This window comes from Euprymna scolopes, chromosome 1 (assembly GCF_053919585.1).
Source record: "Euprymna scolopes isolate OS-2025 chromosome 1, ASM5391958v1, whole genome shotgun sequence".
Lineage (NCBI taxonomy): Eukaryota > Metazoa > Mollusca > Cephalopoda > Sepiida > Sepiolidae > Euprymna > Euprymna scolopes.
The window spans coordinates 55648160-55665776 of record NC_136482.1 but is presented as its reverse complement, the minus strand read 5'-3'; the positions used below and the strand labels follow the sequence as shown (position 1 = coordinate 55665776).

General features: G+C 32.3%; 1 protein-coding gene across 1 annotated transcript; it reads right to left on the bottom strand.

The window, feature by feature from the left end:
• Positions 1-1034: 1034 nt before the first annotated feature.
• On the bottom strand, positions 1035-17585 carry LOC145297695 (uncharacterized). Its single transcript, XM_080143935.1, has 5 exons — positions 17453-17585; positions 9843-9898; positions 5011-6006; positions 2337-2545; positions 1035-1343 (listed from the first exon to the last, which is right to left on the bottom strand). Exons 2-4 carry the CDS (start codon positions 9880-9882, stop codon positions 2361-2363), a joined length of 1221 nt encoding a protein of 406 aa, XP_080000061.1. The 5' UTR covers positions 9883-9898; positions 17453-17585; the 3' UTR covers positions 1035-1343; positions 2337-2360.
• Positions 17586-17617: the final 32 nt, after the last annotated feature.

Genomic DNA, 17617 nt, shown 5'->3' with positions numbered 1-17617 from the left:
TTTCATGGGCTGAAATAATTGTACGAATGTATAGTTCATAAACCTGAATGAAAAAAAATACAATACAAAATTGGAAAATTTCATTTCAAATGTATATATATATATATATATATATATATATATATATATATATATATATATATATATATTACCGTTTGATCTGCTTAGTTACACATGTTTTACTACCGAATCGTGTTAACGATCCGACAATTTTATCAGATTTCACAGAAATTTTTATTACTTACATAACATTTATTATTAGGTAAAAATATTTCTGTGAAGTCTGATGAAATTGTCGAATGGTTAACACAATTCGACAACTGAAATATCTGTAACTAAGCAGATAAAACGGCAATAAAAAGATATATTTTTGCTCTGCAATAGTATTGAGCACTCTTTTCAGGGTTTTACTAATTACCATTTATTGCTATTATATATAAGCCTGAAATAAGATTGTTGAAAAGACTTGCTAATATATTTTGACATGACTCTCTCGTCAATATATCTTAGCAGAAAAGAACTTCTGATTGTATTGGAGTTGGATGCTGATGTATTTTTGCAGCTTTTTCCTGTAAGAGTGTTCTTTGACCCTGACAGTATAATATGAAATTAGCCGACGACGATATGAATAACATATGCAAAAAGAAGACCAAAATGATAGACGTTTCGCTCAATGTTTCGTGGGCTTTTTCAAAAATAAATAGTTAAAAGTGTATTTAAAATAAATTACTTTATACAAAACATGCTCGAATTCCACTTTAATGATAATGAATAGAGGGATGCGTATTTAAAGAGGAACTACATATTTCAAAAGGAATCTGTTTTTATACATAAGATTTATAACGTTTATAGCTAATTAGTATAGCGTCGTGTGTCAGGTAACATTGTCCTAATCCCCCGATTAGATTATCACATGTTTCAAACGCAAAACTATTTTCAATCTAATTCTAAACACAAATGCTTAGAAGATAAAATTTAACATATAAGCAAGAAGTTTTTTGAGAGTTCAAAATTAAAAAAAAAAAAAAAAGAAGCTTTTTAAAAATATTTTATTATGTATTCCCACGTGGGTACATTTCAAGAAAATGATATCGGTTGGTTTAAGAATGATTGCCCCCAGGTTAGTACATTACCTGATGATCTCTCCTACTGAACACACAGCAGCGTTACAACAAAGGACATTGAATAAAATAACGAGGATAAATCACTGGGAAGTGCGACATTTTTTATTCACCCTCTTGGTTGAGCTCCATCAAAATGGAGGGTGGACATTTTATACAATGGTTCTATAAATGTTGATGTATCACAGAGGAATCAATGCTTCAGCCAATTTAAATGTTTATCTGAAAAAGGAAAAAGGACAAATCAAACATTAAATCACAAGAATAAACAGCGAATAAAATGAATCATATTTTTCGCACATATTCAAAACTATATTGCCATTTCTGTTAGGATAAAATTCTTATTTTGGTTCGAGTATGTGAAGTAATATCCCTTAAATACATGCTAACATAGTCAAAATATCATTATCAGGTTTTCCTCTCCCGTGGTCTTATTTTGATTGATTGTGAAATACCAATATGGTGTTTACTCATGTCAGTTTTGAAGTAAGAAAACACAGTACCACCATTCAATCTTAGGTAGATTAGCCGAAGACTGAACTCCGGTCTCTCTTTTCATTAACGAACATTTTAACTGTTATGCTAAACGAGTTGCCATCTTCTATAATATAAAGGCTGTATACATTGTATGTATGTCTCGCTAAAACATACATATACTTAACAAATTCTAATAAAGTTCGTATATTTTAAATCGGTTAACCCAGAAAATAATATCTAAAATAAAAAATAGATTCATTCCAAGGAGTCAATTATATTAAAAAATCGTTTAAATTTTTCATGCAATAAATACGATTTTCAATGTTTTCAGGAAAGTTATAGCAGAGTTATTTCCCTTATTTTTACTCGAGTTATGTGTGTGTGTCCATATATTTTAACGACATATTACAGTTTTTTAAGCAATATAAGCTTTATATCCCAAGTGTAACCATTTGTAGTAAATCACAACACACATACATATAAATTGTTTTATTTATTTTTATTTTTAGAATCATTTGCGATGAGGCTTCATAATTTGTGCAGATACGTTTTGCGGACTGTTATCCCCATCTTCAATATATATATATATATATATATATATATATATATATATATATATATATATATATATATATATATATATACACACATATATATATATATACACGTGTGTGCAACGAGACATAAAGAAGGGACAGATACGGAAAAGAGAGAAATATATGTATTGTTTATTCTTACCATTTCAAATTACAATATAGAGGTTTACTTCTTTCCGCCGTTGTAGCTTAAGTATGGATTAATTTGCAGATTTCCTGATGTGTTGTCAGGCTTTTCGTTATCTGTTGAACCATTGTTATCATTAGAAGGTACATTGCCGTTAGTAGGTGGGGAAACGTTATCACCTGTTGACTGGGGAGGACCAAACTTCAGTGCTCCTAAGAAAGAACCTGTAAAACGAACGAAATACTTTTGTAAATCATTACTCTTTCTCCCCCAATCCCTCTAGGAATCAGGAATTTATAGATATATAAAAAAAGTATTGCTCAACATGTGTCACACAAAAGTATAGGTCCACGTGTTTCATACAAAGTATTGCTCAATAGATACCTCCAACGCGCGCCACAGTTTTAACCCCACCCCCTATATGTAACACGATGTAATTGTAAATAGATTTAATATTATCATCCTAACTGTTTTACCATTTAAAAGAAGAAGCTTTAAATAAACTGCTAATACTCTTAAAAATATTTTACAGCATACAAAAATAATGAAAATTTGAGACAAAAATCGTGTTTACATTATTGATGCTTTAAAACAACGTTCCTATGTCGTGACGTTTTTTTAAAAATCTAGCAAAAATCAAATAATAATCATATTTCCTTGAAATATTCGATATTTGTTCATTAGTAAATAAACTTACACAATAAAAGTAGGTGTTGTTAAATAAATTAGAGGAAATATATTTTTCAGGTGTTCTACCCTGCTATATTTCATGGTCCGAAACTAAACATAATAAATGTAGGTCGATAAAAATTTCAACATTTTTTAAAACTTAATTTATATATATATATATATATATATATATATGTATATATATATATATATATATATATAAATATAAAATCCTGTTATTTATTTAACTTACTCTAAATTTGCAAATAAAATTGGACATAAAATTAATATTATTATATTAAAAAAACAACTTTTTCTTGATAATTTTTTCTGGGTAATATAATTATTTGAATTACAATAACAAAAATAACAGAATTCTCAAAAAAATAATTATTTTCAAAAAGCTTTAAATGATATTAACTTCAAATGTTACGCGATATGAAGTTTAACCAGATGTTTTTACATAACAGATTTCCAATAATAAAAAAATATATTCACATAAGAGAATTCATATACTCACATAAAAAAATTGTAAATCCAAAATCGGCCTAAAAAACTCGTTTTGATTTTATTATTGAAATTGCTAGAGGGTGATCCTTATGTTTTGCGTCTTTTTCAAAAAAGTAAAGAGATCTGTAAGCAGCATAATCTTTAGATGCATAAGTGTCAACAGAAGACGTTAAAATGAATTTTATTTTACTAACTCTCGTTTGTGTAGTTCGTTTATAAAAATCTATTTGTTTTACAAAAAGTAAGTCTTATATTGTCTTTTATCCATAGCAGAAAACGTTACTTTCATTAACAATTATAATCGCATTCCCATCCATAGAATTGACACAAACACACGAAATGATGACGCCACTATTAATGTGTACAATGCCGACGTTTTACACATTTTACGCCGTTGAGATACCTATTGCTCAACATGTGTCATACAAAGTGGTATACTATGAAATCCAAATCATTTAACTCGGCCCGCCACGTTTTTTCTTTCTCACTTGTTATTGGCGGAATAATTTACTGAAGAATCAATAAATGATACATTCTGTCATTTGGTACCTTCTCAACATGTCTACCAAAGTTTAGGGTTTCATTTAGAATATAGTTTTAAAAGTATGTGTTAGTGCTTTATTTGTAAGTGATTAAATGGATAATTGGATATCTTATATAACAAACTTAAGAATAAGGACAAACTTATGAATAAGGTATTTTATTAATTGTTTCAATGGTGTGGTTATGAAATTGTCAGTGTTATATTAGCTGAAACTTTAAATATTATAGACGGGTTGTCTCTAGCTGTAGGCGAGTATACAATTTAAGATTATTGCAGTGTAGTAGATTCAGATAATCCGTGAAGCTTTAAGTATATTTGTGAAATTATCTTATCTTTATATGAAGTTTTAACTTCTTACAATATTATATCATTTCATTTTATTATGTTTTATATTTTTATATTTTCTTTGGTGGTATCTCTTTTTAATTGATTAGTAAAGATGTATGACGAATCTTTCTGCGATGACCAACTTAATATTATCATACAAAATGACCAAAGTGATGAAACGAGGATTTCCCCAAATCAGTTACTGTAATGTATAGCATATAAATAAAATCATTCATATTATCTGTTGTAGAATCTATGATTGAGTATTTTTTATTAAATTTGTTTTACATATAAATAAGTATATGTGTAAATACATATTAATAAACTAGAAAAAATGAGTGTAAACCAATGCAGCATATGAAGTCTATATTGTAAAAATTAGTCGATCTATTTTAATATTTGCTTGTTTTGCTTTGTAACAGTTGTTTGAAACAGGCGTGCATCATGTTTTTTAAAGATTAAATAAATACATCTATTTTCCTATTTCAACTTATGGGAAGCATATGAAGCATATGAAGCATACGTGTATATAATAAGGATTGCACAGCGTGTTATTTTAATTATTGCACCAATTACGTTAACGATGTCATAAATCAAGATAGTCTGTTTTATAATGAAACAAATAAAGGTTGTCGTTACCTGCTGCCCCGTTATTTCCACTTTGATAAGAACCAAATCCATGAGGAAAACCATATCCTAGTCCTAAACCATAGGTTGGGAATCGAAAGTGTGGAACTGCAGAGCCATGACTATAGCCAAGTCCGAAACCTGTGTGTGGAAAACTATGGACAGAAGAAGTAGTGTGGCCTAATCCAAATCCAGTTCCATAACCATGGCCAAGTCCGAAACCTGTGTATGGAAAACTATGGACAGAAGAAGTAGTGTGGCCTAATCCAAATCCAGTTCCATAACCATGGCCAAGTCCGAAACCTGTGTGTGGAAAATTATGGACAGAAGAAGTAGTGTGGCCTAATCCAAATCCAGTTCCAAAACCATGGCCAACTCCGAAACCTGTGTATGGAAAACTATGTACAGAAGAAGTAGTGTGGCCTAATCCAATTCCAGTCCCATAACCAAGTCCGAAACTTGTTTGTGGAAAACTATGGACAGAAGAAGTAGTGTGGCCTAATCCAATTCCAGTTCCATAACCAAGTCCGAAACTTGTTTGTGGAAAACTATGGACAGTAGAAGTAGTGTGGCCTAATCCAAATCCAGTTCCATAACCACGGCCAAGTCCGAAATCTGTGTGTGGCAAACTTTGGATCGAAGTAGTAGTGTGGCCTAATCCAATTCCAGTCCCATAACCAAGTCCGAAACTTGTATGTGGAACACTGTTGACAGAAGTGGTAGTAGTAGCATGACCCAATGATCCATAACTAGAACCAATATTCAGAATAGGAACTTCGTGGCCTACGCTGTGGACAGTTGAATCAACATGAGGTACACCAAGACCCAGACTATATCCAAGTCCCACTCCACTGCCAACGAGAGGGCTTGCACTAGTGTAGGATGAACTACTGTAAGGCAAACCATAGTCGACATGAGGTACAGAATGACTGAAACTAAGGCTGTGTCCAGTGAGTGAAGAACCAAGACCGGCGGTATTTAACGAATAAGCATTGATAACGCTAAAAACTGAAATGAAAAAAAAAGAACACATTAAAATTCAGCAATATTACCGGTATTATAAACATCAAATTACATTGGATATAGTCATAAATTAGACACATTATAACTACATTTTAATTTGAATATATACGGCTGTATTTCATAAGAAAATAGGTTGTATATAATTATATGTTTGATAATAGATGAAGAATAGGTTTGCCACTTCACTCCGTAGTCAAATCGACAGTAGCTAAGTAGACAGATGCAGAGGAAATCAGCCCCAAACAACCAAAGTTGCAAACATTAGCAGGCAAGACATAAACGTTCATGTTTTAGATGCACAAAGTATTTTATTCATCGATTACTCTGAGTAAAAAGAAGCATCAATAGTAAATATAATGTAGCGTTATTATTGAGTTTGAATGAATGCATACAGATATAAAGAAAATAAACAATTATCTATAAAAATAAATGAAAAAAAACCCTCTTTAACAATAACTCCTCTGCATGGCTATAAGAGGTCAAAAGCAGTCGAGGAAAAATAGCTGGCACAAAATCACTCGGCAACATATTATACAATTTGCTACCAGAGAGCATACGAAATCGAGGGAATTAGCAGAAAGATCAGAAAATAAGACAATTCCGTTGTAATCAACAAGACATGCCTTGAACACGACGTGCAGCCGAAATTTATGTGTATATATATATATATATATATATATATATATGTATATATATATACTATTATATAAAAGTCACTTCGTTTGTGTGTGTGTGTGACTTCCTTTTTGATAGGTTGCGAAACTGCTAAGCCTATTCTTTGCAAATTTCACAAAAAGATAATTTGTATGCCTGACAATATTCTTAGATATGTTTTCCGATAAGTATCGAAAATCGAAAAAATCTGATCCTAAAAATAGTCTTTTTTCTCATAGATAAAAAATAATTTTTACAGGACAATATTTTATGTTGCCTTTGAAAGGGAGACAATAAAATCTCAACAAATAATTTCTTTATTAGAAAAAAACTTATTTGTTGACATCTGGGAATATAACGCAGTGGTAGAGCATTCTACTACACATCAAATTATCCTGTTTTCAAGCCTGGTAGTACCTCACTATTTGAATTTTTTCTTATTGATGAATTCAATTTACGATAAAAGAAGAGGTACCATTTAAAAAGCTGTAAATTATTTCTTTGTTTAGATATGTACAACTAAACATTAATGAGAAGTGAGTTCCCAGGGCATTCTTTGTCAAGCGGAGCTATCAGCTGACGTGATATTGTAAAAAAAACCCAAACAAACAAAAACACACAGACAGAATTTGATGAACTACATTATCATTATTATGTATTTTATTTTTATTTATCCTTACAAAATTAACCTACTATGCCTCTCAATTTTTTAAGCTGTCGGCCCGGTAGGTCAAACGCGTGTAATCAAGTCCTTTCGAATACCGCCCTCTTAGGAGGAAAGCATGAAAACTTTACAACGATAAGTTTTTTTTTTATTATTCGTTGAATTCATTTAATGTATTGTGAACATGCTCTCTTTTGTACTCAAATCTTAACTCTTAATTTCTCAACATTTTAATCAATGTTTGCCGTTTTGTATTTTTTCCTTTGAAAAATATATTCTAAAGAATAAAAACACGCCTATAAGATCACATCTTATATCTTTTTTTCCTCAGTTTTCTTTTTGTCTAAATGCCTGCAATTGAATTTCGTCACATCCAAAACGGGGAAAATCATTGATAGTTTGAAAATAGAAAATGCACATTAACACTATATTTTAACCTTAGTTCGAACTCTTTATTCTAAGTGAAATCCATTCAAAAAAGAGCTGTTAGTAATAGTTATGCAAAATACATTTCGGAATTAATGAAAAGAGGATTTATCTTTAAACGTTAGAGATCAGAAGAACTTTAAGTAATGTACTTATCATCTACAATTTTTATATATCTGTATCTACTGTAAATATGTCCATATTGCTATTTATATCTAATTATTTATGCTGAATTTTCCACAGCTTATACTTTACTTCCAGTTATAAATGTAACTTTAATTATAGTTATATCGTTACATAAATCTATATTGAATAGATACATATTATTTTCCCCGTGTCGACTTAAATATCAAAATTTCGTGAATCTACTTTGTCTTGCTTTAACATTTTATCTTATTCTTAAACTAATATATGAACAATATTTTAACTACTCCACTCTTAAATCAACTAGTTGCAAATCTATTTGTTCCCATCGCATGCTATTTTTTAACTTACCCTCTCTTTTCCAGTAACAATGAAATGGAAAGGATAGTGAAATCCTTTTCAATTATTTTGAGGAATGTAACTTTTCAGTAGATATATAATCTTTAGTTCTAACTCAACTAATCTTACTTACCTATGCGGGGTCATAGAAATACCTGATTTAGGATTCAGCCGCGGGGCTTACCCTCTCGGTGCTGATGGACCCGTAGATCTCCGGCCATCCGTCTAGGAGAAGGAAAACTCTTAAGCTAATCCTGTGCTAATGATCTGATAAGTCTTGGTACTAAATAACGGGGAGGGAGGCTTCTTCAGTCCTGGTTGGCGAGCTTCTCAGAGCTGGGGACTGGTACAAATTACCGATTTGTTAACCTAAACTGCTATAAATTACCGGCCTTTAAATATCACGTCTGATTCCGAATTATTATTTCAAAATTACAGTTATTTAAGTAAAGATACTGTTGCAAATTTTCTTTGAATCGTTGCTTCTCAATGAACGAAATACTATTCGAGCAAATAGTTTGATACATATTATTCAGGATCTGTGGCGAGGGACAGTTAAGCGGTGGTATATACATATATTTAAACACGCTTTACATGCACAAATGCTGATGAACGCACAGTTCGTAAGCCATTAAAAAGGTCAACGAACTTGTGTCAGCCAATTGTAAATTGAAGTAGTATGAGATAGCAAAGGAGTTGAAAATATCATAAGGCAGTGTATTCACCGAAATGCATGTACATATGTTGATGAGGAACCTACGTAAACGATTCAGAGCGTTATTCGCAGTTGATTGAACACAAAAAAAATCATAGTTTTTGCATCAGTGTGTGACAATGGATGAAACATGAATCCATCAATTCACTCCGACATCAAATCCGTAGTCAACTTAATGGATACATAAGTAATTACGTATTTTAGTATTTTGTTCATCGATTACTTTGAGAAAGGAGAAAACATCGATAACGATAATTATGTATCATTATTATTTATCCTTTGAAGAATAAAAAAAAAGCACTGTCAAAAGCTAATGGCAACGATAGGATAATTATATGAATTACTCTTCTAATAGTGTCTGCACCTAGATATCCTCTAGATTTGGCTCCCAACGACTACTGACTGTTAGTAGCCCTTAAAAGAGATGTTACATAGAAATAGATTTGGCCATAACAAAATTATGTGTTGAGGCATATTTTTCTTTAGAAAAATGCAAACCGTTCTATAAAAAAAGGAATCGAATCGTCAGAAAAGCGAATCATCAAAGGACGAGACTATTGATGAATAACGTTAAATTTGACCTAAAATTTGTTTTATTAGCTAGAGTCGGAACTGAATATACGAGGGATGCTCTAAAAGTAATAGCGCTTGCCCGAATGAATCAAAGGGACAAAAAATACCAAAAAATATATTTTACACATGATACTAAAATAAAAAATAACTACAGTTTTCCATTAACGTCTCTCAAAATAGCTAAGTAAAGGAAAATAAAGATAGATTTTTAAAGCACTACGAGCTTTCATGAAAAATAGGCATATAATGCACAATTATTCCAAAAAAATATGCTACGAACGGATTTTATTGAAAAAAAAATCTTACCTGATAAGAAAAAACCAAAACTAATGTGTGTCGGTCTCATTTTGTAAGCTTTTTATCTGTAGAAAGAAATATAAAAAAGTTAAACTAAATGGTTAATGTTAAATTCACCAAAATGATTCTGTATATTTTTTATGTTTTATCTTATTTTGAAAACTTTTTTGGAGAACCATTTCACTTTTGAAGTTTCATCCGTTATTCTGAAAAGCACTTAAATTTTAATACGGCCTATATAATTACTTTTTACTGTCATGATTTTAGCATTTAAGGTTTTTATGAATAAAGTTACATAGATTGAATCGGTGTTACCTTTCCTGGTAAATCTTTTTTCAGTGAGCATGGTTCAACTTTCTGATTTTGATGTTGCTAGATAACACCATAGCTGCTTTGGAGACAAGAACTTGGGCTAAAATATTTTATTATGTTGTAAATATATATGATCTAATTAAACAAAATGGATAAAGTGTAATGCACAAATATTATCTACTTTGAACGAATCTTTACCAGTTGGACAGCTATGTTGTGGCAGTAACAGACTAGATTATTTTTACTCCGTTTTCTGTTAACAAGTTTTTGTACTCTCAGGTCTACGTTGCGCTTTCATCTAGTCGATTATAATAAAACGTGAGTGAATAATGTCGTATATAAAAAGCATGATTAATCTTGATATCATGTATAACGCACACAGCACAACATTCTATGTATCAGGTCTTGTCGAATCAACTGTAACGAGGTGGTGTAAAATTACACAATCGAAATTGATTATATTATTCGATACTTATAACATAATTTGCGTATAAGTGACCAAAATCTAACAATTTTTTATACACTTGCGACATTATACTATATAGACTTGGTTATGGAATATATATATATATATAAGAAAGAGAAATATATATTTGTAAGAGAAAAGGAAATTTATAATAGAAAATATATAATGATAGTCACATCTTGCCGTGTAAGATTGTGTCTTTTAGAGAGATATCATTTCCTTTTTTTAGCCTACAGGTGATGTATCTTGCTTTTTTTTATTCTATTTTTTTATAATAAAATTGATTCGTGTTTGTATTTCGTTGTTTTTGTGTGCTGTTCATTCGTTCACTTCACATTTTACAGGTTTGAAAGAGTCTCCCCACCTCGTCTTGGTCGGCGCAATATATTGAACCCAGAGGACTTTTTATTTTTTTCCTTAATTTTGTTTTATTTTGTTACGTGAGCGCCTTTACAATCCCAACGTGAGGCGTGATCGTAACAATATGCATATAGATCTATTGATTAATTTGAAACAGCAATACGATACGTTGTGTAGGGGTAATGAGAGCTCTTTCTGTCAGATATTTCGAAACCTAATATGTCTTATCATTACCTCTACACACTGTATTTTATTCGCTTGTTTCAAATTGATCTATCTATATGTATCAGAATATATATTTTCTTGAAACATTATTTTTCTTTCTTGTATCCAACCTCTACCTGCATTTCGAGCTTCTTATTCTATCGAATCAAGAATTTTTATACGCGTCTTAAATCCCCTTGTATATATATATATATATATATATATATATATATATATATATATATATATATATATAGTCATCCACATACAGTACTGTTTCGCTGTTTCACAGCTCATCAGTGCGTCTAGAAAGGTAACTATCTCAAGCAAGGATTGGAACCCGACCGTCTGTACGACAGTCAAGGCTAGAAATTGAAATCAAAGAATGATGCAATTTTAAAATGAAAAAAAATAATTTATTATTGTTATTTTTATACGCTGAGATTTTCGATATAGCACATCCTCCTCGGAGCAAGACATTTTTATTCTACTTTTTCTCTGAATTTGTTAGTAATACCCAGTTGATTCTCGGCTGTGTGTTTCACGTTGTCTCCACGCGCATTTCAATAAAGAAATTAATCACGTTTTATGAAGCATTATGCATTATGCATGTGTACGGATATTTCTAATAAAAATACTAGCATATGAAAAATAATAAATTACATTTTTAATTTTAAAATTTCTTTATTTTTATTATAATTTCAATTACATATATATGATGCTTATTAAAGTTGACTAATCTCTATTTTTTTTACTCAGTGATCACCACTTATCAAGGCCCGGAAGCCACTCAGGGATAAGGGTTATTGCAAGTACATTACGTTAGTGTGGAGATTTGATGAAGTGTTTACTTAAGGGGGCGGTTCATTAGGAATTTGTTAATATTGGACTTGAACACATCCAAGTTGTAGTCCGGTGGGAAGCAGGCAGACGGAACAGAGTTCCACAGGCGTGCAGTTCTAAGAAAGAAGCTTTGTTCATGGAATCCACGTTTTGATTTAGGCACAGATAAAGAGTGGGGAAAATTTTTCACAGTGGATTCGGCTAGACGGGTGTTTTTCGTGAAAGATTGGCGAGGGGGGACCAGAGATTGGAGTTCAGACGAGCACCTGCCATGGAAATAACGATAAAACAAGGATAAGCTCGCAACGTCTCTTCTGTGAGAGAGAGGTTGCAGGGTAGAGAAAAGGGCATCCCCCACTAAGCCACGAAGTCTATTTTGTACTCTGTCAAGGCAGGATAGGCTGTTTTTGCAGCTCCTGCCCAGATATGGCAACAGTATTCCATCCTTGGACGTACTTGGCTTTTATATAGATAGAGAATTGCATCAATAGTGAGATATCTTCTGGAGCGGTAGAAGGATCCCATCATCTTTCCAGCGACCTTGGCAACAGACTTGATGTACGTATTCAATTTCAGATCAGGAGTAAAGGTCAAACCCAGAAGGTTGTCAAAACACGGGGCCTCTCCCAGACGAGAGCCATCCATCACAATTGATGCCAGATGGGGATCAGAGCGTTGATCTTATATATAAGACACACTTCGTGTGTGAATGTGTATGCGTACATTTGTGTGTTTGTCTGTGTCTGTATATTCATCATTGACTCCCGAACGGCTGGGCCGACTTTTTTTGAAATTGCACAGAAGTGTACTGTATATGTCTGAGAGTGCTGTTAGATAGATTTCATATCTGACAACTTCCAATATATATCGAAAACTGATAATCGAAAAAAATCGATTAAAAAGGACAAGTTCGATTTTTATCAAAATTAAGACTTTAATGCAGCATAACATCACAAGTGTATTTACTCACCATACAAAGTGCAGCGTCTAAAATGTACAGTAGGTTTTTTGATAAGACAGACGCACGTTAGAAATGGATACTTCTGTTAAGAGAACAACTGAACAGCAATACTTGACTTTTACATTTTAAACTTTATTTCAAGCCATTATATAAAAATGATTTTATAAAATTCAAGAAGACCCATGTATTTTGGATTAAGTCGCTGCGGAGATGCATTTTAACTTTCCCCCAGTGCAACACGGTGGGTTCCCGACTAGAGCAGGCAATCAATTGATTTGATTGAAAAATCGGTGATTTCACTGATTTCGATGATATTGGAAGTGTGGAAGATTCGTTAATCTTTATTCAATCAACAACAATAAAAAACATCGACAAAACTTTAAAAGCGATAAAAACATACAAATAATATCGACAGACGCCATTGCGTAACGGTATGCGCATTCGACTAAAGAACACATGGTTCGATGTTCGGGCTACAATACAGTCAAGCTATGCTGATGAGCTTTAGAGCAGCAAAACACGTATGCATATAGTACTGTTTAAAAAAAATGAAATAAGTATTATATATAGATATATATGATTTTGTTGTATGACTTAACGTCTTAGGAAGAGAAAAACAATAAATTTCTATTCAGTATGAGATGTTTCATAATTTCTTTAAACGAGCAAGCTTTTAATTGAAACAGTCGCTTAAATCAAACATCTCCATTTAGGCTAATACGCTCTTCCATAACTTATACAATATAGAATGTTGGCCTTCGTCGACAACAATATTAGCCACAGTATATATGTTACCATTGCTTCCTCCCATACTACTAACACACATTTAATAACAATCTGAACAAATGAAAACTAAAGTCTTACAATGCTTTATCTGCCCAAAGGAGTGAGAGATGTAGATAATAAAGCTGCTTACTTTGAAAACAGAGCTATAAAACCTGACAGTGATGTAGGACATAAATGAGAAAGTACCAACCTGAGTAGAAGTTAGTGTCTCTAATAATGCTGGGTTAAACAGAGCTGAGAGTGAAAAGATAACAAAATACCGAGGTATTTTGTATGGCATAATAAGAAACTGGAATCTTAGGAAGATCTCCATCATTTTATTATTTTTTTTATTACATTTTCACCCCAAACAAGGCACATCGCCACTTTGATGTAGGGAGCTACTATCAGGGACATAAGTTACAGGGGTACTATGTAGGGAGTTGGGAAGTAAGATGTCGGTTCACGTTACACTTGAACTTCTGCATGTCAGTACAGTTGGGGAAGCGGGGTCTCGAAAGGGAGTTCCAAAGTCTAGCGGTTCTGGGAAAGAAACTACTGGGATCGAAGCCTCTCTTATATCTAGGGATCTCTACTGTGAAAGGGTGGGATTTAGCTGCTTTTCGGGTCTGTCAGGGGTATTTACGTCGAGGGGGTACAAGTGCTTGCAGTTCGTCAGAGCATTCACCGTAAAAGTACTTGTAGAACAAACAGAGGGAGGCAACATTTCGTCGATGGGACAGAGGCTGAAGCTTAGATGACAGTTCAGGACCTATTAGTTTAGCGACTCTCTTTTGAACCTTGTCCAGGAGCGAGAGACTAATAGCAGATGCACCAGCCCAAATATGACAACAATACTTCATACATGGGCGAATAGTGGCCTTATAGAGGTACAGGATACTTTCGGCCAACTGAACTTATAAAAAAGAACTTAAAAAACTACCTGATAAATATACGTTGTGAACCAAGTGAAGAGAAATTCAAACAATTGCACTTAAAGCTATGGTCAGAATCTTAAAACAATTTTCGGTTGAAATATATAAAATCAGGTAAATCTTTGATATGCAGTAAGATGCCCCATCACCAGCTTGAACAAACTGATAAAAATCTTTTTAAAAGTTATAAACAAAACACTTGCATTTTAATAGCTATCATTGATTCATAAAAACCAAGTCACGATATTACAAATTAGTCGCTTATCGAAATAGTCATAAAACAGATTTTAAATTAATAGAGATATATTTCCTGGCCGACTAGACACAAGACAGTACATTTCTGTGTTGCAACCATTCATTCGTCTTGCATCTCATAGTGAATCCTCATATGACTTTATTCTGGCGTTTCTTACAACTTTCTTTGAAGTTCTAAGGGGCACAATTCTTAATTAAAACAAAAGCCTATTTTATTGAATTAAATTTTATAATTTGGATTCTTCGAATTACTATTGCAATCTTAAATGTTATTTTCACAACTTTTCAGTCAATGTAACCTCTGCCCTTCTTTAGGTGTATCATGTTGAACTTGGGAATATTTCTGTCGAGCTCGGGAACGTTTCGCAAGCAGGCATGGCTTAGAGACTAAAGTAATTGGTAAAATGCAGTTGTATGTCACATTCTTCTGAAGATTGAAGGTTCAATACAGTGCGAGCGATAGTAAAAATACAGTTGCGAATTACTTAGGACTCATACACAGTCATGGTTTAAGACACGAGCGTATTAAATTACAGGTCCGTTCGAAATTCAGTGCAGACTCTCGAGTTTGATAAAAGATTCTCGAGTTCGGCAGAAAGATTCCCAAGTTCAACATTGTACACCTGAAGAACGTTACAGGATACGTCGACCGTAACGTTGTGAAAATAATACTCAGATAGAAATAGTTGTCTTAAGAATTAAAATAAAACGAATAATCAATCCTCATATAAAAAAATATAAACTGAAATGAAGTAAATTTCTTTGTTCATCTCTTCATTATGACTATCTTGATAATTGATTGCTCCGTTCAGCTAACTCTTGTATTCATGAAATACGCATTGAATAAAATACGATATTTTTTAAATATTTTTTATATTAATCTAGTTATATACGCAATAACAATTACAACATTTCTTGTTTTTCAGTTTTAAACATGTGTAGCACGGATGTCAATGTTGAAAATCAATTATTATCATACATTAATCGTTGGTTGTTAATTGTTTCGTTTTTCTCTGGCTCGTTGATATGAATTATCCGCTGAGTTTTATATTCGTTTTTCTTTCTTATGACTTCATAATTGAACGAGATACACACCTGAAATTATCTCACCTAAAATTATGAAAATCACTGCAATGTTTACATGAACAACTAAACTGATTATTTACTTCCGATCTTGATATTGATTAGTGAACATTTTTATATCTTATCAAAGTATACAACATATGCATTGTTTACTAAAACAGATGTGTTACTGCCATATCAGATTAAATAAAATCTGCGTCATCAATTGGTTGATTGGTTACATAGTCGCACATTTGTTTCATTGTCAAGAGACATATGGTTTATACAGTTGATAAATTGCTTCTGACAAGAACAAACACTACAAATCAAAGATAATAGAACAGGCAAGGCCAAGTAAAAACCCTGTCGTATCTACGTTGTTGTGTTAGTCACCGACTTCGTCGCTACAGGTATAAATCCTAACTTATCAACAGGTACGTGTTAAAGCATATCTTGAATTCAACTAATCGTATACAATTTGATGTTTTAATAAGTATTAAATAGCTACACATCGAGTGATACGCCACAAAACCAACAAATTCAAGCATTTATTTTCAAGATCGTTTTTTATTAATGTATTGATATGCTGTATTGTTGCATCATCAGTTGATATGCCGTAACGTTTCATAATCAGTTTATACGCCGTAACGTTACATCCTCTGTTGATATGCCGTAACATTTCATAATCAGTTAATATGTCATAACCTTGCATAATTAGTTAATATGCTTTAACATTGCATAATCAAGTAATTGTGCCGGAACGTTGTAAAATCAGTTGATATGCCGTAACGTTTCATAATCAGTTGAAATGCCGAACGTTGTATAATCAGTTAGTATGCCTTAACGTTTCATAATTAGTTGATATGTCGTAGCGTTCCATAATCAGTTGATATTCCATAACGTTGCATAATCAGTTGATATGTCGTAACGTTCCATAATCAGTTGATATTCCGTAACGTTGCATAATTAGTTGATATGCTGTAACCTTGCACAGCTAGTTGATATGCTGTAACGTTGCAGAATCAGTTGATATGCCGTGACGTTTCATTATCTGTTGATATTCTGTAACGTTGTATAATCAGTTGATATGTCGTAACGTTGTATAATCAGTTGATATGCCGTAACGGTGTATAATCGTTTGATATGCTGTAATGTGGAATAATTAATTGTATCAAATTCAAAAAAATCGAACGAATTATGAATAATGTTAATATATTTCGAGTCATTTTTATATAATTCCATTATTTGTAATTTCCTGCACAGACGGTCAGAGAATTTCAGTTTCTTTCACAGGCCAAAACAAAAATCGTAAGAAAATGAGATATTTGAAAATCTATAAGAGTTAACTGCTACTATTTTCCTTATATTGCTATAACAATTATCGTAATATGGTTTAATGCCCTCCTTAGCGAGAATCGGTAAAGTTTGTTCCGTATAGAAACTAATAGTCACTTACCTGTAACTTCTTAGAATGCTGATGTGTTTGCTCGTCGGTCTCAGCTGCACTAATTTCTCAACGTGAGCAAAACTTTTTATACGCACGGTTTGAATTCAATTGAAGTGGGCGAATTAATACATACAAAAGAAACGCCAGAAACCAACTAAAACCCGAAAGCAAAAC